The sequence below is a fragment of the Bactrocera neohumeralis genome, chromosome 2, assembly GCF_024586455.1.
Source record: "Bactrocera neohumeralis isolate Rockhampton chromosome 2, APGP_CSIRO_Bneo_wtdbg2-racon-allhic-juicebox.fasta_v2, whole genome shotgun sequence".
Classification (NCBI taxonomy): domain Eukaryota; kingdom Metazoa; phylum Arthropoda; class Insecta; order Diptera; family Tephritidae; genus Bactrocera; species Bactrocera neohumeralis.
The window spans coordinates 78,603,425-78,630,168 of NC_065919.1; the positions used below are offsets into that span (position 1 = coordinate 78,603,425).

Genomic DNA, 26,744 nt, shown 5'->3' on the forward strand with positions numbered 1-26,744 from the left:
TTTGTAGCCAGCCTTGTTTGAGTGGTTCAAAACCATTTGGTGATGAATGCTAAGTTCCTTAGCGATATTATGGCTGCTTATGTTACGGTTCTGGTCAATATTTTCTACAGTTTCATCGACTTTATCAACGATAGGTCGACAAAAGCGAGGTGCATATTTCACATCGAAATTTTGACACCGGAAGCGATCGAACCATTGTTGTGCTACACGAGCTGATACAGCATCGTCTCCATAAACTTTACAAATTTCATTGGTGGCTTGCCTGACATTCTTACCTATTTTTTACAGAAATTTCAATATATAGCGAATTTCTTCATTATTTTCTTTAATTTTTGAACAGCTGTAACTTTTTTTCAACTTCTCTGAATTTGTTTTTTTTTTAGTTAAATGAAGCTCAAAATCTCATCTTTCCAACACAATATGGTATGACAAAATGTGATTGTTAGTACTGGATGTACGAAAAAACTTTTTCGACTACCAAATATAAAAAAATGTCAAGTCGAATTCATTTAGATTAATTTTTAATTTAAATAACTACTTTATTTATTATTGTTATTTATAAACGTAATGTATTTTATAATTAATAGTGACTTTGTGCCAGAGCCAAATTAGATTTCCCGTACAATTCCTATATTGGACTAATTTTTCTACCATTTCCATTTATTGCAACATTGCCACATTTCACACACGCACTATGTGTGCCAATATGTGTTAGTGTGCGTGCAATTTATATGCAACGATTTGATTTGTACTTTATTGCATTTGCCACATTATAAATAAGTTAAACATATTTTATTCGCCATCCATTTAGATAATGCACAATATGTAATTTCACTGTGATTCGCAAAACCAACAAAAACAACTACAACCAAGCGCCGCAAAATGCCAGCGTAGCAGTTTCTAAGCCATTCCGGGGCTCAAGCGGTGCGTCAGGGGAACTAAAGTTGTTTACAATTTATTGTCTTGCAAACAAGTTTCTGCTATTTTTAATAGTTGCTTGTTATTGCTGTCGCCACCGACACATACACACACACACTCCTACTTGAGACTAGAGCGCAAGCAGCATTGGATGTGTGTCTGTGTATGTGGTATAATTATATTTGTTGCACAATACATCTTGCTATTCACGATTGTAGTTGTTGTTGTTCTTAGTTTTTATTTTTTGCTGTTGTTGTTGTTCTCAGTTTTTGTTGTTGCTGCTGTTCATTGTTCATTGTTGATATCGACAATGCGCTGCTGTGCTTATTGATGCTTTCGCTGCAAGTTTTTTTCTTGTTGTTGTTGTTGTTTGTGGTTGCTCGCAAACGAGGTTAGTTGGCGCTACCGCCTTGGCTGCGTTACCAAATAAAATTATATGTTTTTATACCTCATTGTTGTGCTGTATTTCTTTTATCTGCGCACTCGCGTTCGTGGCAGCAGTCACATGGCACAACAAGTGCAACTGCAACAACAACTACTACAACAATAATAATAAGAACAAGAACACCGCCTCATTTGTGCGGGCGAAAAAGCTAGAACCAGCGAGCAGCCAAAGTAATTCACAAGCTATTGAGTGCACAAATAGAAGTGTGTGTTTGTGTGAGAGTGTGTAAGTGCGGTGCTCGCGCGCGGAAGGACGTTGCCAGGATGCAACAATGCCAGGATGTAGCAAGACACTGCTTTTTGTTTATGCTCCACTATTTATTTTATATTTCTTATTGTTACTGCGCTGCTGCCATTTTCACTGTATGCCGTGCATACGTATGTGTGTATATGTGAAGGCGGCAAATCGTCTAAAGGCTTCCGCTCTTGCCACCTTCCGCTATTGTTATGGGCTGCTGCTCTTTCGAAAGCAAGTATGTATTTATAAGTGAAGGTGTGTAGAGCTTTCGACATGCTTGTCTTTACAAAGAGACATACATACATACACACTGACATACATACACACTCTGATACATACATATATGTGCAGACATACACAATCTTGTTTTAGTTTCGCTGTGGTCGGCGTTGCGTTGTTTTGTGTTGCTGACGTTTTCGATTTGCGGTTGTCATCTCATTAGGATGCTTTTCAAGCTTTTTACTTCGACATCCTTTTTCGGTTTTGTTCCTGCAACATTCATTTATTTATTTTTTCCTTTTAATTTTTTGACGTATCTGTTTTCACTGCACTCACCGTTGTTATTTTATATCGTTAACGTGACTGTTGTTAGTTAGTTGCAGGTTGCAGCTTGACGGCATCGTTGATGTTGCTGTTGTCAACGTCATTGTTGCTTGAAATGATTGCTGCGCTTGTTAAATATGACCGTTAGGTTTCTCTCTATATAATTGTTGTGTATTTTGGTATGAAACAATTTTTGTGATTTTTCAACTTTCTGTAATGTTTTAGTTAGATTATTGTCAGTGTTATCGATCTAGGGCACACATGGACTTTAGATAAATAAAATTCAATGGGATAAGACTGGACGATGTAAAACTGCTAATTTCCTATCAAGTAGTATAGTAGAGGATTTTAGTCAAATTTCGTCAGTTTCAAAAACTTCACTGCGTTGTTATGAACATAAAGACCTTCTTTCTAGCTACTTTTTAGTTGCCTGCTTACCGAAGCCATAACACCCTTCACAAATAAGAAGGTTTTCAATAGGGACGATACAAAGTAGACCGATAGGGACAGCAAACGACGCCAAATTTTTTGCCGCTCTTTTGATATTTCTCTTTAGTATGGTTAGCCATTTCATCATATTTACTTCCACAGGAATAAAGAATTTTATTGATATCCCGAACCGTTTTTATTTTATTTAAAAAAAACTTTTGTAGAGTTCCTTACAAAAACTCGATTTTCAGGAAGAGCTATAAGCTGTAGTGACTCAATCTGAACAATTTCTTTGGAGACTTTGCCTAAGATAAGAACCCTAGATTGCATTACTGCCTTATATAATAATTCGTACGAAATTTCGCTAAGATATCTCGTCAAGTGAAAGGATTTTCCATAGAAGCCCTTTACTCCGATTATCAAATGAGCTGTTTTTGGGAAGAAAAAGAAAAAGTTTCAGATCGATACCTCAAAAACTGAGGGACTTGTTCGCGTATATAAAGAGAATAAGCTATACCGACTTAGCTCATGCTGACCATTTTTGTATACGAGTATATATTTTTATTGAGCCTTTGACGTTTCCTGCTGGGTGTTGCAAATGTCGTGGAATACTTAATATCCCGATAAGGGCATAAAAATACGCTTTCGTCGAGTTCGAAATTCGAATGATACCGATTATAAAGAATATATAGAGATTTGTGAGAAAGAGCACTTTTGCCTTTGACTTTAAAAAAGTTATCTGACGCAGAGACATCTTTCCGCAATTGCTAAAATTGTTTCTATAGATTATTATCGTTGCTATCGAGTATTTTCTTGAAATGGAAAAGACACTGATTGTTAGATGCACATAATAATTTGTCATAGATAGCAATTTGAAACCCAATTTTATTTGTTAATCGTTTTTATCGATTTGAAACACGGAGAATCGGTCAATGGTGAATCCGCGCGAAAGCTCTGTACTCAAATATTAATGAGATATACATTCAAATCGATTTTTAATTGTCAACTTTCAAGGTTAATATTATTCTTCAAATCGATTTTTTGATCATCTATCAGGCAAGTGTTATTTGAAAGTCAAATGTGAAAAACGGGATGATATTCGTGAATCCAAAAAACGGGTTTTCGTGAATAATTCTGAAGAAAAGTAGAATTACTTAATAAAAAAAATACATAACAGTTGTTAATTTACTTTATTAATCGCCGATTTATTTTGAAAAACATAGCATTCCCATGGCCGTTCTCTAGGAAGCCCCTCAAAATAAGGCATCTGGCCGGGATTATGATTTTCTGTCTAAAATTATCTCAAGTCCCAAAGCAAACACTACTATAAACGAAAACCGTTAATTATGGAAGGACTAATCATAATTTAGAGTTTTGGCAAAATGAAGCCATTCCAAAATAAAAGTAGATTAATTTTGAGTTTTTGGCGAGTTTCCAAAATAAAAGTTATTTTTTTGAAAAAACTTTATACATATATGTGACTTAAAAAAAAAATAGCGTTATATTGGAAGAAGGCGTGGTTGTTAACCGATTTCACCCATATTTCGTACATGTTATCAGGGTGTTAAGAAAATATTATACACCGAATTTCATTGAAATCGGTCTAGTAGTTCCTGAGATATGGTTTTTGGTCCATAAGTGGGCGAGGCCACGCCCATTTTCAATTTTTAAAAAAAGCCTGGGTGCAGCTTCCTTCTGCCATTTCTTCCGTAAAATTTAGTGTTTCTGACGTTTTTTGTTAGTCGGTTAACGCACTTTTAGTGATTTTCTACATAACCTTTGTACGGGAGGTGGGCGTGGTTATTATCCGATTTCTTCCATTTTTGAACTGTATATGGAAATGCCTGAAGAAAACGACTCTATAGAGTTTGGTTGACACAGCTATAGTAGTTTCCGAGATATGTACAAAAAACTTAGTAGGGGGCGGGGCCGCGCCCACTTTTTCAAAAAAATTACGTCCAAATATGCCCCTCCATAATGCGATACTTTGTGCTAAATTTATTATCTTTATTTATGGCTTAGTTATGACACTTTATACGTTTTCGGTTTTCGCTATTTTGTGGGCGTGGCAGTGGGCCGATTTTGCCCATCTTCGAACCTTCTTATGGAGCCAAGAAATACGTGTACCAAGTTTCATCATGATATCTCAATTTTTACTCAAGTTACAGCTTGCACGGACGGACGGACGGACAGACAGACATTCTGATTTCAACTCTACTCGTCACCCTGATCACTTTGGTATATAACCCTATATCTCACTCTTTTAGTTTTAGGACTTACAAACAACCGTTATGTGAACAAAACTATAATACTCTAGCAACTTTGTTGCGAGAGTATAAAAACGAGTAAAAAATTATCTCATCCACAAACTTCCTATAAGGATTTTTATTTCTTTTGTATGTATTATGACGAATGTTATTTAGTAAATTGTTTTTTAAATATTAACATGTTTACGGCTGCTCTTCTAACAGTGCCACTCTATGTAATTCATACTCTTTTTTCAAAGAGTCTTTGAGCGAGGCGTTCTATTTACGAAAAATGAAATGTTAGCAGCATTTAAAAATTTACAAAGAATTTTTATTTAAATACACAACAACTGTGGCTTATGCAACTACGACAACAACTACTACAAACCTACAAACCTACCTCATAATCTTGCAATTGTCTTTCCGCCTGCCTGCATTTAGCTGCAATCCACTGTTTTTGTTGTTGCCACTTTTCGTTTTCTTTGTTCTATTTTCTACTCTCTGCTGCTGCGCTTATTCTCTCTGCCGTCAACTATTTTATTTTCCAAATGACTGCACCGAAATTATGCTTTCTCTCTAAATAAACTTTTAAGTTGTGTGAAGTCAAGCGTTGATGCCACTTGCAATATGTTAAAAGTTTCCAACCGTAATGCTCATAATCACAATCAAACTAACGCACATATACACACAAGTACATATGTCCATTAGAGTAAACTAAAGCAAAATCCCCGTAACGTAAGCAGACAGTGTGAGTGATGATCGCCAAAGCTGCTATGTGTGGGTGCATGTGCAACTGGTGCCAACATTTGACTGCTGCTACGCAACTCCCACCTCAGCAAGAACAACAACAGACCTCAACACATGTCGTGTAGCGTCGCAACAGCAACACTGTTGATGTATGTATGTGTGTTTAGCGTCTCGTATCACAGGCACACAGCGCTGAAGCTGCTGGCCACCATCGCGTATACGTAACACTTTTATTGGCGAACGTACTCCGATGCACAGTATATCATAAAAATATGTGTATATCATACAAATAGCATATGTTTATTGGATCGCTGCCAGCTGCAGTAATTGACTTAGCTGTTAGCATACAAGCATAGGTGCGCTGGTATGCGTGCGTGTGTGTTTGTGTGCATTTAAGCACACTGACCTGCAAATAATGCATGTACGTATGCATGTGTGCGCATATGTTGCATCTCATTAGTTCATTGACGAAGGAAAATTTACTTTGCTTAAGCTCTTCCGGCTTTGATAATTTTCATAAAATGTTCTTGCTATTGTTGTACTTTTTAAGTTTAGTTGTTTTGAGTGTGTATTATATTTCTGCTAAGCTGAAATGTTTAGGTACTTATTCAACGTAATTGGAGATTTCGAAAGTGTGCGAAGCTAAAAGGTCGTGAAATGGTCAAGTTTGCATTTTAAATTTATGCAGAGGTGTAATTAAAGTGAACCGTTTAAGTGGTTTATTAAGTGTATTGACTGAAATGACCTTTATAAAATAATATTGTATACGCTAAGATCAACTTTGGCGTTATTTTGGTCTGAATTTCTTTTGTGATTTGTGGTCTCAATGGAAAGTATCGAGAGTAGATGGTGCTCTCTTGTTGAGGTAAACAAAACTTTCGGAAGAAGAAATTTTCTTATAAAACTTCTTCCAGCCTTTTACTCAACTAAGTTGTTTTCTGCCAAATTATAAAGGAGTAGCTTTTCCAAGTTTAAGCAATCTTTTGAAAATTTTGTTTACTTATGTACATTACTTAGAAAAGTTTCGAGCTTAAAAAAAAAAATTATTCAGAAAATGAAGTAAAGGCAAGATTTGATTAGAATATTTTGCAAAGTTATCTAAAAAATAATTGCCGTATACGTTATATATTATAATATAATATATTATATAAATTTTTTTGGTGCTACCAACTATTTGCTATTACTATAATTTTATTAAAAATTGCTCTGAAATTAAAAATGGGATGAACATTAACAAAAAAATGTAAATCAAAAAATATTTCCAGCAATAGTAGGTAAAAAAATTTTTTGGTGTTGCCACCTATTTGCAATTACTATAATTTTATTAAAAATTCCTCTGAAATTAAGAAAGAGGTGAACGTTAACAATAAAATGTAAATCAAAAGTTTTGTCATTTCGAGCTCCAGAATTTTATGCAGGGTTGCCACATTTTTTTAATTTATGTGTAATAGTTAATCAGAGAATTTCAAATGTATGTCAAACATTTGCAATTAGTCATATCTAAGACATTTTTGGAATGCAAATTTATTATTATTTATAGCGTTGCCATCTAGTAAAAAAATTAAAATAGGCTTGCAGACACAATTAAACGAAATTATATGCCATAATTTGCAATTAGACATAACTAAGACGTTTTTACTACGAAAATTTATATTTATTAATAGCGTTGCCACCTAATAAAAATTTGTAGGTACAATTAAAATAAATTGGTTACAGTTTTTCGATTTTCAAAAAGCAGATATTTTGAGTAAAAATTAATAAAAGGTTTACAACCACCATTTGGAAATAAATTTCTATTGCTGTATGTACATACATATGTACATATACATATGTATGTATGTACATATAATCATTTTATAAACCCGTTGTCCAAATAAAGGGTCAATTGAAAGGAGACAAGAACGAACGCACATTTCCAAAAAGAAATTTTAAATATTAGCTATCAAAAACCTGCAGAAATTGTAGCTGTAAAGAATTGAACTTCATTTTGAAAAAGTACCACATGGCGTATGAGTAATTTTTTCTGCTATTAATACCTTATATTTTATATTTTCTAAACTATATACATTGATATGGTATATTTATACGCAAATATTCAATAATCTTACAATATATTATAATATTTTTCGAAAAGTAGGTTTTTTTTATTTTCTTTGCACAAAGTTGAAGAGCTCAAAATTTTCTTAAATAGCAAAACAAAATATATCCCGCATATCACTGTCACTTTAAAGAAAACAATTCCCTTCTAAAGCAATAACCCGCATGCCCTTATTTCTCGCAGCTCTACGTCACACGACAACTGTTGAAAACTGCAGAGAAATCCGATTTTCATGCCCCAATAAGCTCAATCAAACTTTCAGCCAAGGCAGTTCAACAATGTTTTCAGAGTATTTCACATTTATTGTTGTTGCTAAAAAGTGAAAACTGTAGCACCTTTGCATTTGATACCATTGTTGTGCGCCGCTATATCTAGTTATGGATTATTGTATGGCATGTAATTGTGAAGTATGCAACAATGGCAGGCAGAGGATGGATAAAGGTGTACAAGTATATACAAATGTCAGCAGTAAAACCAGCAATCAGTCAGCGATTCGGTTAGTCAGCGCGGATTTTTGAGGCAGGCACAAAATCATGGAAAGTGTACTAGTGAAAGAAATGGCAGAAAGCGGCAAAGCGAGCAAGTTGTTGGTTACACAAGTCTGATGCAAATGCTCTAGTTTCTTGTACTGTACTACTGACAGAGAGTAGTAATATATTTGGAGTTACTTGCAATTTTATTTCAAGTACTTTTTTATTATTTTACAAATGAAATTTTGAAAGAAATTTACAAAATTATTCCGCTTGATATTCGCTTGAGTGAAGTTACTAAGCAAATATAACGCTTCAGGGGCTTTTGGGTTAAAGTGAGGACTTAGTTATTGAAAGTTATCATATCCTGCCGTGAATTCAAGGATAGCAAAGTTGGGACTGAACTTGACGAAAGCGAAATTCTCAGCATTATTATATTATTTCCGTTCGTGATTGCCAAGTTTGTTTATTTTTCAAAGCTTAGATTTAAGCATTAAGATCTAATTAAGTCTACGGATGAATACTCAGAGCTAAGCGCTTACTTTTGTATTTAACGAACCCTATTCGGGAATATAGTAGCTATGTAGGTCTCGTTTCAACCATTTTATCGTGACTACTCAGACCGGAGGCCGTGAGCTGCTTAAGCCATATGTAAAATAATCGTTCCTGGCCCCTCTTAAGTCAATGGCGCTCATAAAATTTTCCTCACTTGCTTGAGCATACATACAAGACTCCATTCTTCCAAGAGAAATTAATATGTTTGCCGATAACTAAGTCAGAGTTTTCTTCAATAGGTTCAAGGGTTCATACAAAGAGGACCTCAGAACTCGTCACGATTATTTTTCGAGTATCAATGGGTATCAATAGACCTCCATTGACTGATTTTGCGTGGAAAATCAGTTCGCAGCTTTTATTCTTAGTGAACATAATGGTTTTGTATAGTTTAAGGAAAGAATTAATGCCTTCAAGAAAACGTACCATTACGTATGTACGTGTGTGGTGCCGCTTAAATCAGTTGTACACCACTTGTCTTCTATCTTCTTCTATTATTTCATATCTTTATAAACATTCTATCACCATATAAATTTGTCTTTGCGGCAACATATGTATCTGTTACCTAACCTATTGCGATGTATTTTCTATTGACAAACTATGTATTCATAAACATTTAATCTTGCAAACTGCAAGCTCTCAATAAATTTTTATACTTCTTTGATTTTATTCTCAAAACCTATACTGTAAGTCCACCTACTAAAATTTTAATCAAGTACGTAAGATCTTTCCTAAGAAACAACTCTCAACCTAACCAAAAATTGCTTCCGAAATGACTTACGCAAAGCCAGTGCTTAATCCAAACGACCAGATTGATTTGCTACATGTTGCATAACTGTTGTTTGAGCAAAGCTCAGTCAACGCTGTTTTCTTGCAATTCATCACTTTCTTCCGCGAAGGAGATTTTTCAACTTTTTTGTTCTATTTTGTTCAATTTCAGCCCTGCTTTTTCCCCGCTGTATTATTGTTGCACATTTCACGTGCCGCTCTGATTTCTACTGCCACGTTGCATTTTCATTTGTATTGTGCTTTCGTTGCTTACAGTGTGCGCTTTTTGTACGCGCTTGCAACATTTTATTTTCAATTCCCGCTCCTCTGCCGTGGCACGGTCTATTTTTTACATTATTTGTTAAATTGCTTGCGATTTTTCTAGTTCTAGCTCGCTTGCTTTAACCTTTTCGCATTTATTTACATACATATTCATATATATATATATATGTATGTATGTGTGTGTGTGTGTGTATGTACACAATGCCTTATAAACAAACTCAAGCAACGCTTAACTGCTTTACGCAACAATAAATTTCTGCATTTCATTATTGCTGCGCTTTGAATTCTTTTCTACAATTCTGCAAGAAAAATACTGGCATTTCTAAAGATTTCTGCTGCACCAACAATGCAAGCAATCTTGGAGCAAGTATGGTAGATGCGAATGTTGCAAGGCAAGATTTATAATAAACATACATTTATACATGCATACATTCATACATACATACAAAATAAAACAAAAAGAAATCTGTCAAGATTGAAGGAATTTAAGAAGATATAACATATTTAAAATTTGTTCAATGAAAGGAAATATTATAAATGAAAAATATTTTTGAATAAAAATTCTGTAACTGAAAATTTCAAGAATTTATGTACTATTTTAAATATGACTAACCTAATCGTACTTGTATAGTTTATTTTTTCATTTCACTATAAATTTCACTGCCTTTTGCCCGCTAAAAATCGCTTCCAGTTCAGCACCCTTGCGCCGGCCACGCCAATTTGGCTCATTACGCATGCAGCCGCAATGTTTGGCCAACATTTCATAAGCGCAAATTCAACTGAAAAACTCCCGTTTGTGGTCTGTTGTGAGGTGAAAATTTTTGCACTCGTACAATTGCCAAAACGCGCAGCTATTTATACACACAACAACACAAAAATAAAAAAATTTCGGTTGAACTTTGACGCAAGTTGGATTAGTGCTAAAATTAAATTAATTAATACAGGCTTCCTTTTCAACTAATTTCTGTGAATTTTCACAACTGTAATACATTCTTCATCTCCTTATTATTTACTATAATATCAGATTTATAGGAAATTTAATTAATATTTATCAAAAATGTAGTTTTGAAAAATTAACTACACCATAGGTTTGCGGAATAATATTTTTACAAAACTATTTTCTATTGCACTCGCCATATAAAAAAACTCAAAATAATATCGTTTTAATTAATTTTTTTTCCAATTGCACTAAGAAGTGACATTTTGCCACTCTGATTGAGGTGTTTCCACAATACGCGTTCCGAACACAACAACCGCCTCTTTAGGCCGAAAAACGTTTATTAGTTTATTTTTAACGGACGGAACTAAAAAGAAGTCTTTCGGTCTCAAGTGAGAACTATACGGAGGATGACTCACTAAATTGAGTTTTTGGATACTCAAAAATGCAGTACTTTCAGTCGAGGTGTGATGTCGCGATGTCGTGTTGAAAAATGGTCTTCGGCAATTGGTTTTTCTGATTTCTACCACGAAAATTGGCAAACAGATGTTAGTCTATCACTCAAAAATTACTGTTCTGCGTTGTTCTTGTAGTATGGTTGCGATATATCCAGTTGTTGCAAAAAAAAAAAAATCATGCAACTATTTGCTTAAAAGTGCTTGTGTGCGAACAGTTTTTGTTGGGTTCGGCTCACCTTGAAGTTCAGATGCAGTCGACTGATACATACATACGGGAACATACGAGTCACGATTTCATAAAAGTATTTCAAAGCACATCTATCGTATTTTTTAACATTTCTCACGATTGATCGACACTGGTCTTTTTTGAACTATCGACAAATTGTGTGACGTCTAACGTGAAAAAAATTTTATATCCCTGCAATATTGAATGTATGCTGATTCCCCTGATGCCTACAATAGCTACTATCTCACGTTAGGTCAAATGACGGTCTGGCAACATTCGTTTATGCACAGCATCAATGATTTCCGGAAAAACAACTAATTTTGGAAGCTCTTTACGAATTCTGTCTTGAAATGATCTACGAAGCTGATTGAATTCTCCATACCATCGATAAACACCGTGACTTGATGGAGCTTCATCGCCAAAATTGATTTCATGCTGAGTTCATCCACGTTAAAAATTGTACAAAAAATTTACACGAAAGTGTTCGCGCTTTAATTCTATCTTTTGATCGAGATGCATATTTCAAGTTACTGGCAGCAACACAAATAGCTGTCGTAGTTCAAAACGTTCTGAATATGTGTGCAATGAAAAATGTCCAATCTTACGATAAAAATGTGAGTTGCAAGATTTGCTGTATATAGTGCCCTAGATTTCAAGAAAAGTATTTAAAAACATAATAACAAATAAAAGGAGTAAATTTTATTCCCAAAATATGAAGCAATTTTCAATAGTCCTGTTTTATCTCATAGTTATCCTATGACTGCTATATTCAAATGTGTTCAATCCAATCATCTGCTTTAGGTTTCAAATTGAATAAAATCTTTGTCTTCAATTGTTTCTTGATAATTGTTGTTTAACCTTTACATAAAAAGATTCCTACTGTTGGTGGGATTGGAAATCATTTGAAAAAGATTCTTTAGAATTAAAGTGCGATCTGTAGCAACATCAAATAGTACTTCAAACTTTTAAACAAATTAATGGTAATCCGTAAAATATCTGTAAGGATTTATAACTTTTCACAACCCGTAATAAAAGATCAAAGAATATAAATCTGTAAATTGCTCCGTCCGTGGAAACTGGGATATTACATACATACTTTTTTATGTCTCCTTCTTCTCCTAAAGTAAAATAATTTTTTTCCCGCAATAATTTTCTAAAACTCATGGAGTTAAATTTGATCATTCTTACTGAAAACTCAAAACATATCCTCATTTTAGTTTAAGAAGCAACGCCACTCTCTCAACCTTCATCGACACTCAGGGTGCTCGAAAAGACCCCAAGGACGAATTTCTTGCAAACTTTTCTTTATTTCTTGCGCAATTTCTTAAGAAAAAAGTTAAATCTGCTAAGCTGTTTTTTATTGAACTTTTTCTGAAAATTTGTTGGCGTCACTACTTTTTGAGTACAGAATACTCTGAAAGTGCTCTCATTATTTTACCTGCATTATTGCTCAAAGAAACATTACTGTATTTGTGGCATATTAATAAAAATAAAAATGTTTAAAAATTACATTAACTTTCTCAAAACTCCTTACAGCTACTATTTCCACAACATTTGCACAATTAAAAATATATTTGCCACCACATTCTGACTCTTCATTACCACACACACACTAAGTTCCATGCGCTGCGTTCTTATCATTGCAGGTTGGCACCTCGGAAACACAATACATACGCACCATTGACAATTTGATGGCATCGCGCATCAGCCTGAAATTGCAGCTGCAGGGCATACACTTCACCAGCGCAAATCCGTCGCTGCTCCACAGTGGTGGCGGTCACGGTTATGGCGGTTACAATGGCGGCATGAACTCGGTGCACAGCTTCGGTAGCGCTGGCAGCAGCGCCGGCAGCGGTGGCTTCAGCGTTGGCAGTCTGGTTTTGCGTTGTACAGCACAAATTGGTGATTTGTATCAGGAGTATAAGGAAATTGAATTGGGCACACCGCAAAAGGATCCGGTGCCGGCGAGAGGTGAGTTGACGGCAGAGACTTAATTTAATGCAAACAAGTAATCACGAGATCATATGCAGGTGCTCAGGTGTATTTGCCAAGCAGCTTTTGCTATATATGATATGTTTGTTAGTAAAGTAATTTAGAGAATGCAGAATGCCGAGGCTCAGAAATATTTTACTTATCTTTACAACAGTAAGAAGTTAGGCTACACAGAAGCAATCAGTAAACTGTACCAAATAAAGTGATGCAGTTTTATACAATTAATCTATAGTAATTAAAGTTGTGTTATATTTTTGTTATTAAAAACTATATACGTCGAAAATTCTCAAAAATAAAATGGATTAAAAAGTAATATCCAAATCGGTTCAACATACATATGTAGATTAAATATCCGTAATTAAGTTAAAAGATAATTTCACTTGCTGATTGGAAGATACTTGATTATTTTGACAAAACCGTAGATTTCCATATGATGGATGTCACTAAAATTAATAGGTTCCATTAATATATGCATAGATGTCATCTAAAGGAATGTTCTAATCACATCAAGTCAAGTAACGAGTGCAACGACCAGGACCGTTTGCTTCGCTTCCTTATTCAGTCTGGAAAAACAGAACTAAACTACACTCTATTCAGTTTTGCAGCTCGAATTACTTTATCCACCTTATTCTTGAAGAAATCGCACGATAGGGAGTCGCCTTGTCTGAAACCTCATTTGGTATCAAACGGCTTGGAGAGGTCCTACCCGATCCTGGCGAAGATTTTGATATTACTCAACGTCAGTTTGCCCAGTCATATTAGAGGTGGTGTGCTCTTTTCACGGGTTTTTCCAAGATATCTGGTTAGTTGTTGCTTTTCCAGTTTATTCTGCGCTGCACCACGGCACTTCTCAACGTACCAGCTCTTCTTTTGTCTTTTCCAAAAACCAATGGTTTACGTAAGAGTTCGAAAAGCCGTCCCACATTACTCACAGTATACCGAGCTGCTGATGAGTGCTCTTAGAGAGCATGAGTAAAAGATCGTTCGGCTGTCTGGTGCGATGTTAGCTTCTCGACGTCGAACCTTCCTTATGTTTGTTGACGTGCATTTTTTGTTGTACGCACGTTTAAAACACTGGAAACGTGTCTTCCGTCTATCACAACATGGTCGAACTGGTTGGTGACTTTTCAATCCAGAGACAGCCAGGTATGTTAGCTTGATGAATTTTCCAATGCTGGAATCTTGTACTACAGATAACCATATTTCATCTATTTTAGTCACAATGATTGTATTTCAGAATTATTTTTTTGAATTTGCATGGAATAGAAGACTGAGATGTAGGAAATTGTTTTTGGATGAGAATAAACTTCGAGTTCGCTCAACACCTACATTATTAGGAAGAATAATAACAACATTTGACTAAATAAATTGGATTGAAATGAAAGTAGTTTGAAAGAATGCATTAGATCACAATGTAAATTAGAAATTGAAGGTACAATTTGGAAAAACCAAGACCTTCTTAAATACGCCGTGCTAAGTGGTGATTCATGCTAAAAAAAATTGTTGTTAACAATAACTTGGGAATGGTTAAGTTATGGAGGGAATTTAGAGAGGTAGTTAGGCAGTAAAAGACGAATAAGAATAAGAAAACGAACCAAAATTTTACTGGGAAGAGTTTCAGAATTACTTCAGTGATAGTTTCCCACAGAATTATTTCGGAACTGTAAAGCAGTAATGATATACTGAAAATTATAACTTTATGAATGTCGTAAAAATTTGCACATCTAAGTCACACTTGCAATAACGTTGTAAAAACTTAACCCCAATTTAATCTAATAAAAGCAAAAACTAATATCAACTCTTTCGGATTCTCCTTTACAGTGACGCTCTCTTCTGGCTCCAGCATGACGAACTTTTTCAGCTCATACTTTTCCTCCTCAAGTCGGCGTTTGCCACCACCGACTGCTGTCATTATGCTGCTAATGGCAATCGCTAGCATTACAGCAACTACAACAATAACAACAACAACACTAACTGCAACAACAATGACATTATTGGGTGGAGTTGTTGAATTATGCATTGCAACATTTGCATTCTTTAATCAAATGATGCAGACAGCGCACAAATTGAGCAGCAAATGTATAGAAGAGCAACAACAACTACTACAAATGCAAGCAACACGACAGCCAAGTGCAAAGCTATGTTCTGCAATGCGCATAGAACGCATAAAACAACAACAATCGCAACTACTGCCCAGTTGGCTGCAGTGGTGGCAAAATTATGCACCACAACAACAACAGCAAAAACAACATATGCATGTCACTACAGTCACCAGCTCGGCGTTGCACGTACCGAGGTTCACTCACAGATAACTTAAATCAAATTAAATGTGTTAATTGAATTAAAATTAAATTTAATAAGAAAAAGTAAACTAAAAGCGATGCGCGGTAGACGAAAGGGAGGAGAAGAAGAAGCTTAAAGTAAAACAAAGTAAAGTAAATAAATGATAAAAAATTAGGCTAATTAATATTATTGTATTTTTATAGTAGTTTTAAGTGAATATTATGTTTTACGTGTAATTACGAGCAGAGAGCAAAAACAACAAAAAGAACAACAAATAGGAAATACACAACAACAGCAAGCAGACACTGATAATTACATTTAATGCGATTATAAATGTGCGCAACAGCTGTGAGCTGGCGAAACGCGAAGTGACAGACTTCGACGCGCCGAAAGGAAGAAAAGGGAGAACGGGAAAGAAAGTGAGATGAGAAAAGCGTAAAATTAAGGGAATAAACTTGAACTAAATAAAGATTGACATCGATGGCGAGAAATGCACTAATGAATCAAAAAATTGTAATAAAAAGAATGAAAAACTAAAAAAAAAATAATCTTTTAGTTTTTGAAATTAGTGATTTTTCTTTACATTTCATGGAAAAATATTTTTAAGGTCATTAATTTTACGAAACTCAGCAAGCGTTGAGAATGCATAAAGTAAATAAAAATTACACAACAAGTGTTGAAAGGGTGACTAATTTATAGTAAGTCTACACTAACAAATGTATGTATACCCTTTGGTAGCCTTAAAAGCAAGTCAAAAAAGTTTAAGGTGGAAAAATAAGCAAAAGAAAAATATTCCAATAAATACCAATAAAATATGAAAAATTTGAAATTCGAAAAAAAAATTAATTATTTAATAAATATAAAACAACAGCAACTATTAAATGTATAATAAGCAGCCCATAACAACAAAAGAAACCAAACAACAACAAAAAATAATGTTTCGCAAACCGAAAATTACACCAACAAATTGCAAAAACGCAAAAGAAAAGTTATCTAAACGCAAATTATGCTAAGCAACCTAACCTGCAAGGGTTTTGCTTTAGACCAATATCTACCGATCTAGCAAATAATGTACCACAAAACAGAAAATAAATATTATAATTAAATAAAATATTGATAAAAAAAAAATAATAATTATAGCAAAAATATTACTAAAATGAAATCAAATAAACATAAAATGGCGATAATATATAATAACTGTAATTTATTTAAAAGGTGCAACATACGAAAAACAACAAAACAAATAAAATAGCTGAGGCCATTTCGCGAACGTTCATGCAAATGAAAACAGTAACCTGAATAATATGAAGCAAATTGTAATAAAAACCAAAAATAAAAAAAAAATATTATTATTTATATTATGTAATATAAAAAGGGCATAATAAAAATCGTATATGTTAATTTTAAATCAAAATATAAATATTTTACTTATTACTTGTGAAACTAAAAGTGGTAAGTACCATACACATTTCGAGGTATACACATATCGGCATTAGGGTGGACCAAAAGATATTAGTTTTTTTATTACTATATATAATTAGTATATTAGTTATTTTTTAACTGATTAGTTGTCCTTAGTTACCGTGAAAATATCGCCCACATTGACAAAATAATAAGAAAGAAACTTAACTACGGTTGCACCGATGCTATAACACAATCCAAAAAAACAAACGATTTCTTACAAAAAACCTGATTCCAATCGTTCAGTTTATATGGAATCACTGTAGCTATATGTGGATATTGCACCGTTTTCTTAGATACATTTAGTGAAGATATCTCGTCATATAAAAATTTGCATACAAGCACTTGATTCCAATGATGGTATTGCAGCATAGAGCCTTATCACACACGGCAACTTTTGTTGCGGCAACTCTTAGTTTATAGGCGAGGGGGCGACGAGGAGAGGAGAATCGCGCCGATATTGTTCAGCAACTCGCTTTGTGTTCTTATTCGTAACAGTTCGCTGGTTTTTCGGCATTCGTGTTCTTTTTTCGTAACAATGCCGGTTCCAATGATCATCTTCTAAGGGAGATACATATCTCGAGCTGAGGGACTAGTTGGCGTAAATACAGACAGACAGACGGAGTGAAAGGGTTTAGAAAATTTTTTTGGTAAGTCGACTTGTGCTTATTTGAGTTCAAAGTCGAGCATTATATATTGAAAGCTACATTTTACATTATTTCACAAAATAATGCCTCAAAATTGTAAAATATTTGATTTTTAATGATATTTGTTGTTTGTTTTCGATAAATTCATAAAATATTTTTCGATTGTAAGTCTTACAAGCGTCATGTATTACATAACTAACATAATTGATTGTATTTTAGTTGGAATAACCAATAATTTTAATGATTGTATTTTAGTTGGATAATATCGCGGTATTTATGGTAAGGCAGAGCTCGATGTCGTGGGTATTGAAACTTCACTAATCAAAAGTTTTCGCATTGTAGTAACCATAACTTTGAATCGAAATTAAGCCTACTCATCTGGCATCCCATTCCAGTACGGTCTCACGTCGAAAACAGGTCGTTTCTTGTTTATACCGATAGATGACTTCGAAGGCATTGACAACTATATAACTTGTGCTCTAAAAGCCATATAACCGCTTTGACAAAAATAATATTTATGTTCTTCCTCTTTCTTTAGCAGAGTTTAGTTTGGTGTCTAAAATTTTTGAATAGATGCTAGGATTAACTTAGGCACAAACATGTTTCTGCCATAAATAGCTTATTCAGCGCACTATTCGAAGCACCATCACTCATCTTGAGACCTCTCATTCACTATTGGATAATATTCGACCGAATTAACCACGTCCAGCATGCAGTGAAGAAAATATGGCAGCTGTAGCAGAGAATGTACACGAAAACCATGTAGAGTCGATTCGGCGCCGTTCGCAACAACCCGCACTGACATATGAAATGACTTGGCGCTTTTTACGTCGAGATCTTAAATTGAAAGTGACCTTCCCAAGTGACACCATTTGACTTTATGAGCTCTTGAAAAGCTCGAAGAAGATCCGACGTTTTCACGCCAAAATTTGTTTAGCGCTGAGGCCCATTTCTGTCTCAGTGGGAATATAAACAAGCAAAATTGCCGCATTTGGGACGAAGAGCAACCTGAAAAGATTCAAAAGCTGCCATTTCATCCAGAAAAAAACACGGTTTGGTGTCGTTTGTGCGCCGGTGAAATTATCGGTTCAAATTTTTTCAAAAATTAAGCCGGTGAGAACGTAACCGTCAATGGCGACCGTTATCGCACCAATATAACCGACTATTTGATGCTTAAAATTGGTGATCGCGATCTGGGCGGCATTTGGTACCAACGAAATGGCGTCTCTTCTCACATATCGCATCAATCGACATTCGCAACGAGTCATCGAAAATTGGGCTCAATAGATGGACCATCTGAGACGTAGGCACGGGCCAACATTTAAAAGAGATAATCAGCAAAAAGTAAATGCAAAAGAATTTTATTTTGAATGATAATAAATATTCCCCATCAAATTTGGAGTTTTCTTTTTTTTTTTAAAGAAACCTCAATATCGATTTAACATCAATAATCTCGTATTCTTCCTCCATCTTTAGCATAGCTTAGTTTGGTGTCTAGAAAGTTTGAATTAATCCTTGGTTTACCTTAGTCTAAAATATCACAACAAGCTTTATATAAAAAATGCAGGTCATTTTGAACAATGTCTCAGTATACTTTTATCGCAATACTTTGTATACAACATATGTTGTCAAGAATTACTATAAATCGACATATGTATGTATTCCATTTGGTGCCATTTGATTTATGTTTCTTCCGTCGCTTTTTGTGCCCTGAACAGGGTATATTAGTTTGTCACGAAGTTTGTAACACCCAGAAGGAAGCTTCGGAGACCTTATCAAGTATATATATAAATAATCAGTCTGTTGAGCTGAGTCGATTTAGCCATGTCCGTCTGTCTGTCCGTGTGTCTGTCTGTATATATACGAACTAGTCCTTCAGTTTTTAAGATATCGTTTTGAAATTTTGCAAACGTCATTTTCTCTTCAAGAAGCTGCTCATTTGTCGGAACTACCGATATCGGACCACCATAACATATAGCTGCCATGCAAACTGAACGGTCGGAATCAATTTATTGCATGGAAAACTTTCACATTTGACAATATATATTCACGAAATTTGACATGGATTACTGCTTAAGGTAACAATATAATCTCCAAAAAATTGTTCAGAACGAATTACTAAAGCATATAGCTTCCATACAAACTGAACACATAGTTACTAAAATAAATGCACCTGTGAAGGGTATATTAGCTTCGGTGCAGCCGAAGTTAACGTTTTTTCTTGTTTTAAACAAATTTTTTTGGGAATAGTTTCAGAAAGATTGTAAAATTAATATTTTTTTATTAAGTCACAAAACTAATATGGAAGCCAAAATTGATAAAACCGGTGCATATATGTATAATGGTTTTTTTACCGTAATGACATTTGGTACCAAAAAGCAGATGAAGTCTGCGTCTACAATTCATGAAAGCGATGTTTACCTGAAATACTGATAAGATACATAATAATATAAAAACATGTATGTATGTATGTATACTACATTCGGATTATATTTATCAAAGAACACCGCAGTCGAAAGTACATAACTAAGTACATAATAAAGCGAGCACATACCATATACAAAATACGATATACGTACATATATATATTTAACTGAATTATATAAATGAAATCGCACATATGCTGATTATTATGTTCATCCCGAAAAGTACGCGCAAACAAATAACAACCATAAAGGCAAATTGCAATTCACCCGAAAAGCAGAAAAAATATGCGAAAATATTTTGCAAATTAGTCATAGTTGTTGTATGCACAAAATTAGGCCAAGTAATTAATATTCGTTGCTGCTGCTTATTCATTTAATTTGTGCAAATCATATTTGCAACATATTCGCACACACTCTTAAACACGCACACATACCCATTTGCACAATATATTTGCATTAGTCGGCATAATATGTTATTATTTGTATTACAGTTATTCGAAATTTAACACCGAAAAACTCTATTCACAACTAATTAATGGCATTTTGCCTGACTTACTTTGAGTTTGGATTTGAATGCTTTGCAAATATTTTTGGAACACACTGCAGCTCATTTAACATACACGCCGAGATATTGAAAATTGATAGGGCATATCAAATTGAGAGTTAATCAGGTTAAAATCTAAAATTCCAATTATGATTGCATACACTTCACACACATCAATTCGGATATTTAGGTGGGAGTGTAGGCCGTTTTATCAAATTATTGCAATTCAAAAACAAATTAGTACTTATTAAATAACTTTGACTCATTCCACAGTTGTTCGTGCAATGTCTACCTGTTTTAATGCCTTTAACAATACTCATCACAAATACTTCTCGTGTGGTTGTGTTAATAAGTATATCAAATTTCGCTGGATTTCTGATAGAATTTCTTTTCCTGTTCGACATTTTAATTAAGCTGCACATCTAATAGTTTATTTAATCCTTAAGCTATCGACAGTCGACATTATCGACAGTTCCGACAAATGAGCAGCTTCTTGAAGAGAAAATGACGGTTGCAAAATTTCAGAACGATATTTACAGACGGACGGACGGATAGACGGACGGACAGACAGACAGACAGACATGGCTGAATTGACTCAGCTCAACAAACTGATCATTTACATATATACTTTATAGGATCTCCGAAGCTTCCTTCTGGGTGTTACAAACTTCGTGACAAACTTAATATGCCCTGTTCAGGGTATAAAAATAAAAACAAAAAGTACAAAAGTAGCCAAAATGTTGGTTGTTTTTTGGCATGACGAAATTCAATTTTAATCAGAACGAAAGATTTTATGGAGAGCTTATGGAGAATCTGCAGAAAAAGTTAGATAGTAATCGGATTATTTGTTTCCGAGTAGTCACTCAAACGAATTCTACAAATGCTTTTTCGAGAAAAATGCGTTTAGAGATAAACTAATAGAATTGAGATGTTCTACTTTAATCAAAATTAACTCAAAGTTTTTCTAAATATGCTTTTATAATTTTAGTATAGTATTTTTAAATGTTTGGACAAATAAAATTTGTTAGAAATAACAAAAACAAAAAAAATTTTTTGACATCTTATATTGGTTGTCAAAACAGTCTTGCGGTATTTTCGCTAGTTGGCGCTGAAAGCGCGCAGTTCTAGTTTTATTCGTCGCATCGGGTCACGCTATACCTTTTTGGAAAGCTCATTTCACGCGCTAACACGTGTTTGACTGTCGTTTCTTTTAAGTCGTTCGTGAGTTATAGTGTCGCAAACATGGAGCAAAAGAAAAAGAAAATACGACATATTTTACATTACTACTACGATGAAGGCAAAAATGCATCTCAAGCCACCAATAAAATTTATGCAGTTTATGAACCCGATACAGTTTCCATTTCCACCGCACAACGATGGTTTCAACGTTTTCGTTCTGGTGTAGAGGTGGTCGAAGATGCGCCACGCTCTGGAAGGCTTGTCGTCGAAAATTGCGATAAAATCGCTGAATTGGTCGAAAGAGACCGGCATAGTAGCAGCCATAGCATCGATCAAGAGCTGGGCATGAGTCATCAAAAATTCATATCAATAAAAAAAAATTCAATGAAAATACCGCAAGACTTTTTTGACAACCCATTATTAGGTGTGCCCCTTAAAAAATTAAATTTTCTAAAGTGTATTTCCAGTGTCAAATTTTTAGTTTAATATTTTGCGATAATATGATATCGAAGGGAGAATAGTTCCTGTTATTACTATTAGTAATAAAATTTTACCATTTAAAGGTAATAGAATGTTGAAGTTTTGCAGATAGAAAAGCGAACTTCTTCATAGAGCGATAAAGAATTTTGTTCGAATAGAAAAAATGTTGTACAAATACATACAAATACGCAAATATATTTATAAGGTTATGTATGTACATTTATTTTTGTGAATATATAGCATACCATTAAACACATATACACAATCCAACAAGGAATGGCATTATGCTGGCATAAAGAGGTGGTTAAAATGCACAATGAAATATGATGCAGTGTCAAGTCATTGAATTGCAAAGTGAATAAATTATTTAACAAATAATGTTTTTACACCAAAAGCGAATGCTAAAAAGTGATGGCATTCAGGTGCGAATAAAGCGCGCGTTTGTTTGTGTTGTGTTCGTAGACCACAGTGCAGCGTAGCAGAGCGTTTTGCGCTATTCCAGCACAAAACATGCAAAAAATGCAAATAAAATATTACCTGCACGCAAAACAATGCATGTGCATTAGTGTGGGTTAATATGTGTATTCACCTGCACACACAGACGGAGAAAGAGAGAGATGGAAGAGAAAGCGCGCTGCATTCAGATAAGCAGACAGCCGTTTGGTTAGTGCAATTAAAAGACAAAAGCTGCAAATGGAATGAAATAAATGAATTTTTGTCGCTGCGCTCCTTGTGTTGCGCGCTTACCTGGCCGCGGCGCTCACAACGGGCGAATCTGACGTGACTTTGGCGCTTTTAATTTTGTGCTGCTAAAAATCCTTTTTATTGTTTTGCCTTTTTCATGGGGCGGCATTTAAACAATGCGCGGTTGTGTGCATTTTTCGCGGTTGCTTGTAGCTATGTATGCAGCTTAATGAATGCGCACATAGATATAAGAAAACAGTTATTTTATCTCTTCAAGACGTTAAAAGATATACTACATGACATAAACAGGTGAGACGAAATGTTACAGACATTTTTGTGAGCTTCATTTACTAGTAATTTCATTTCTAGCGAGAAATCGTTTTTTCAAAGAGCCTGTTTGGAGTCACTGATTCCATGAAGTTGATTTCATATCATTTTCTTTCTTGTAAGGATTAGATGCTTTGTGTTTGAACACAATTTTGACGGCCTTATCAAATTGCTTAGGAATCTTATGAAACAACCGTCTGTCCGATTTTGCACTTTTTTTCAGCATAGCCGGTCTTATGGCCAATAATGCCCAGAATGTTATTTTTTCTTGACTAATTTTAGGTAATTTATTGGGATAGATTTCTGACTTTAATGTATTTCATAACATTTTCTATACAACAACTTGATCTTGATCGCTCAGTTTGTGTGGCAGCTACATCATATGGCTTTCTGATGTAGGTCTCTTCTGGTGTGGCCAGCGCTGGGCTACAATTGGCTCATGCACTGTCTTGCAAAATTCTTTAGGCTCAAGATTGATCGCAAGAGGTCAAGTGAGCTCTTTCTTGGGGCCCTAAGTTGTAGGGTTTCCAACAGGCCGTCCGCGATGTAAGATTGAACATCCTACCGAGCGCCATCTGCAGGAGCTGTATTGAAGAAATTCCTTGTTGATTGTCCCGCTCTTGCTCGATTGAGACTTGTTAGCCTTAAACTTTTAGAAGAAGCCGGAGCAAATTTTTATCGATTTACAGGAGCTCTTTTTTATGGCTTCATAAAGGACTGCATTTGGTAGTCCAAGTGCGACCTCTGGATAAGCCAACATTGCTAACCTAATTTCTTGATCTAAGGCAAACCCATTTTCTTGCTCTGGTCAAAAAGTTTGCTAAAGCGCTTAGTGTAGTGACCTGTTGGTATAATTTGGTCTTTAGGTGGGCACCGAAGCATTTGTCTAATGCTAGTTTTGTAACAGACATGAGGTTTGTTCTCGCCCCAAATAAACCAAAAATTTGCTTACAGCTAAAAACGAATGGGCGCAAGCAAGTGCGACAACAAGTGTTGCGAACCAATTGCCTAAAATTATAGTAGATATACTACTTTTAGCAAAAAATAATAAGTAGGACTTTGTTCATAATTTTTAAATTTTTAATCTATGTCTCGATAATCAAAGAAAACTGTCAACATAACTTTGGATGCTGATTTTCATTGAAGTGGTTTGTTCGGTTTCGGTTCTTCTTTGCCAGAATAGTCGACGGACGGTTTCATCGCCTGTTTACAGATCGTAAGCATAGATCCTATATTGAGCGCCAGTAGTAATAGGTTTCATGACAACCGGGTAGGCGGATAGCATTGTTTCACAGACGTTAACGCGATGCTGAAAAAATTAAGTGATTTTGAAACCAATCGTGTTTTCCCAATTCTTAGGCCGAAGGGATCTTTGTCACAACTTGATTATCACTTTTTGATGGCCGTCCTAGACTTTATGTATTTCAGAAAGACAAGCGTATACTAAACACTATTGACACAGATGTCACTGATAGTCATACCAACCAAGAAATAAATATTTTGACAAATTGGTTTTCGCGCGAAATTTAAATTAAAAAGTCTTACTATTTTTTGCTCACAGTACTATGTCAAACACATGTTCTTACGTTGACAATTCATTCGACAGTTTATGTTTATAGAATCGTTATACCTTTATAATTATTATATTTCATTTGATCTAGTTTACGGCTTCCTTACAAGGAAAATCTACTCGAATACCTTCTTTAATGAATTAAATTTTCATTATTACGGAGCGTTTTCAAATATGTCAAATATATTTCAAAATTATCTTCCGGTTGTCTGGTATAATATTAAGATAATTCAATGCTGCATATGAAACTCAAGTATAAATTTGTAAAAAGAGAGCGACATGCCACAAATGGACAAGAGAATTTTTGAACTACAGATAAAGAGTTCAACATTAAAATTCTAAATTCACAAAAACTACAAAAATTAGTAAGAATACCAGTTTTTGCAAGAGGCTGTGTTGTTTGTTAATGTAATCTTCTATTATTTTTGTTTGTTCTGGTAGTATTATTTTAGAACAAGTGTAAGAGCCTAGTTAGGTTTAAAGTGTCCAGCTGGTATTATGTCTATTTGTTCTCGATACTCCATACTAAATTATTATATTATACCCACATATTAGTGACATTCTCAACATCATCTTCCTCAACTTCAAACCATGTCGTCACCACCTCTCATAACACTTGATTTCCTCCTCCGCCTTTCGTTTTATTCTTGTTTGTTTCTCCACATTTTTAAGTTCATTAAAAGTTTCTTCTTGTGCATTTGACATTTAGCGCATTAATTTTCAATGCTTTTGTCATAAATGAGTCTACGATGACTGGTATTATTCAACACTATCGTACCAACACACATATATGTATATGTGTATATAGGTTGGTATGTACATATATGTATGAATGGATACAGTTACTCATGTATAAAGTTGTGAGAGATGCCGTTAATGGTACTTCGACATTCACGCAAATATTTTGCTATTATGGAATCAGATGAATTATGGCAACGAGAATTATGCCAATATTACATAACAGTTATTGTTCGCATACACATACATATGTATTATTGCAGTCGCAGTTATGTAAACAAGAACTTTTCAGTAAATTAATAGAGCATTTACATACTTATATATGTTAAATAATAATTATGCAAGAGTATCCGTCTTTTACAAATGTCATCGAAGCTTACAACAAATTGTTACAATAGTTAAAAATTCAAATATAAAATTTATTGATTATAAATTGTCTTTTGAGTACTACTTATGTGCTTATTGAAAGACTTGTAAGTTACCAGCAGGAGCGAGCGCTATCTGCTTTATTCAATATCCAAACTTAACAAGTAAGTTTGGGTGCAAAAGAACATTTAATACTCCTGCCACTTGCAGGAATTAAGGCCAAGGAAATACCTTAAGGTGTAAAATGTCAACCAGAGGAACGGAATCCAAGCAATTTTATGTATAGATAGACTCCATACAGTGGCGTAGCTAGGGGGGGAGGCGAAGGGGGCCGCCGCCCCGGGCGCAACGTCTTGGGGGCGGCAAAACTGGTATTTAAGAACTCCAATTCGGGCAAAAATTCCTGCAAATTGTGTCAAAAGTGTACAATATATAGGGCGAAAATGGTTTTTTTCTATGGCTTTTAATAAGATGTCTTGTAAATTTTCTGTCAATTTCCACAAAAACAGTATTGTGAGAATTTTGAAACTTCAGAATTTGCGTGGCTTCTAGTTCTTAAATTTTATATACTTAATATCGGAGATATTTTGTAAAAATTCACTTTTGCTCGAACCACCTCATGAAACTTATAGGTAGGTAGATAAAGGGGGGCGGCAGTACATTCTTGGCCCCGGGCGCCCGAAGTTGTAGC

The 26,744-nt window shown here is 34.7% G+C and overlaps 1 protein-coding gene across 5 annotated transcripts in view; it reads left to right on the forward strand.

Annotated features, from left to right (window-relative positions):
* Positions 1 to 16,975, forward strand: part of LOC126754513 (uncharacterized) — a 230,558-nt gene extending 213,583 nt beyond the window's left edge. For all 5 annotated transcript variants that reach the window (XM_050466570.1, XM_050466561.1, XM_050466580.1 and 2 more), the window contains exons 6-7: positions 13,003 to 13,327; positions 15,170 to 16,975. In XM_050466570.1, coding sequence (XP_050322527.1) covers positions 13,003 to 13,327; positions 15,170 to 15,660 — 816 coding nt within the window. In that variant the 3' untranslated portion in view covers positions 15,661 to 16,975. The remainder of the gene's footprint in view (positions 1 to 13,002; positions 13,328 to 15,169) is intronic.
* The last annotated feature ends 9,769 nt before the right edge of the window (positions 16,976 to 26,744 follow it).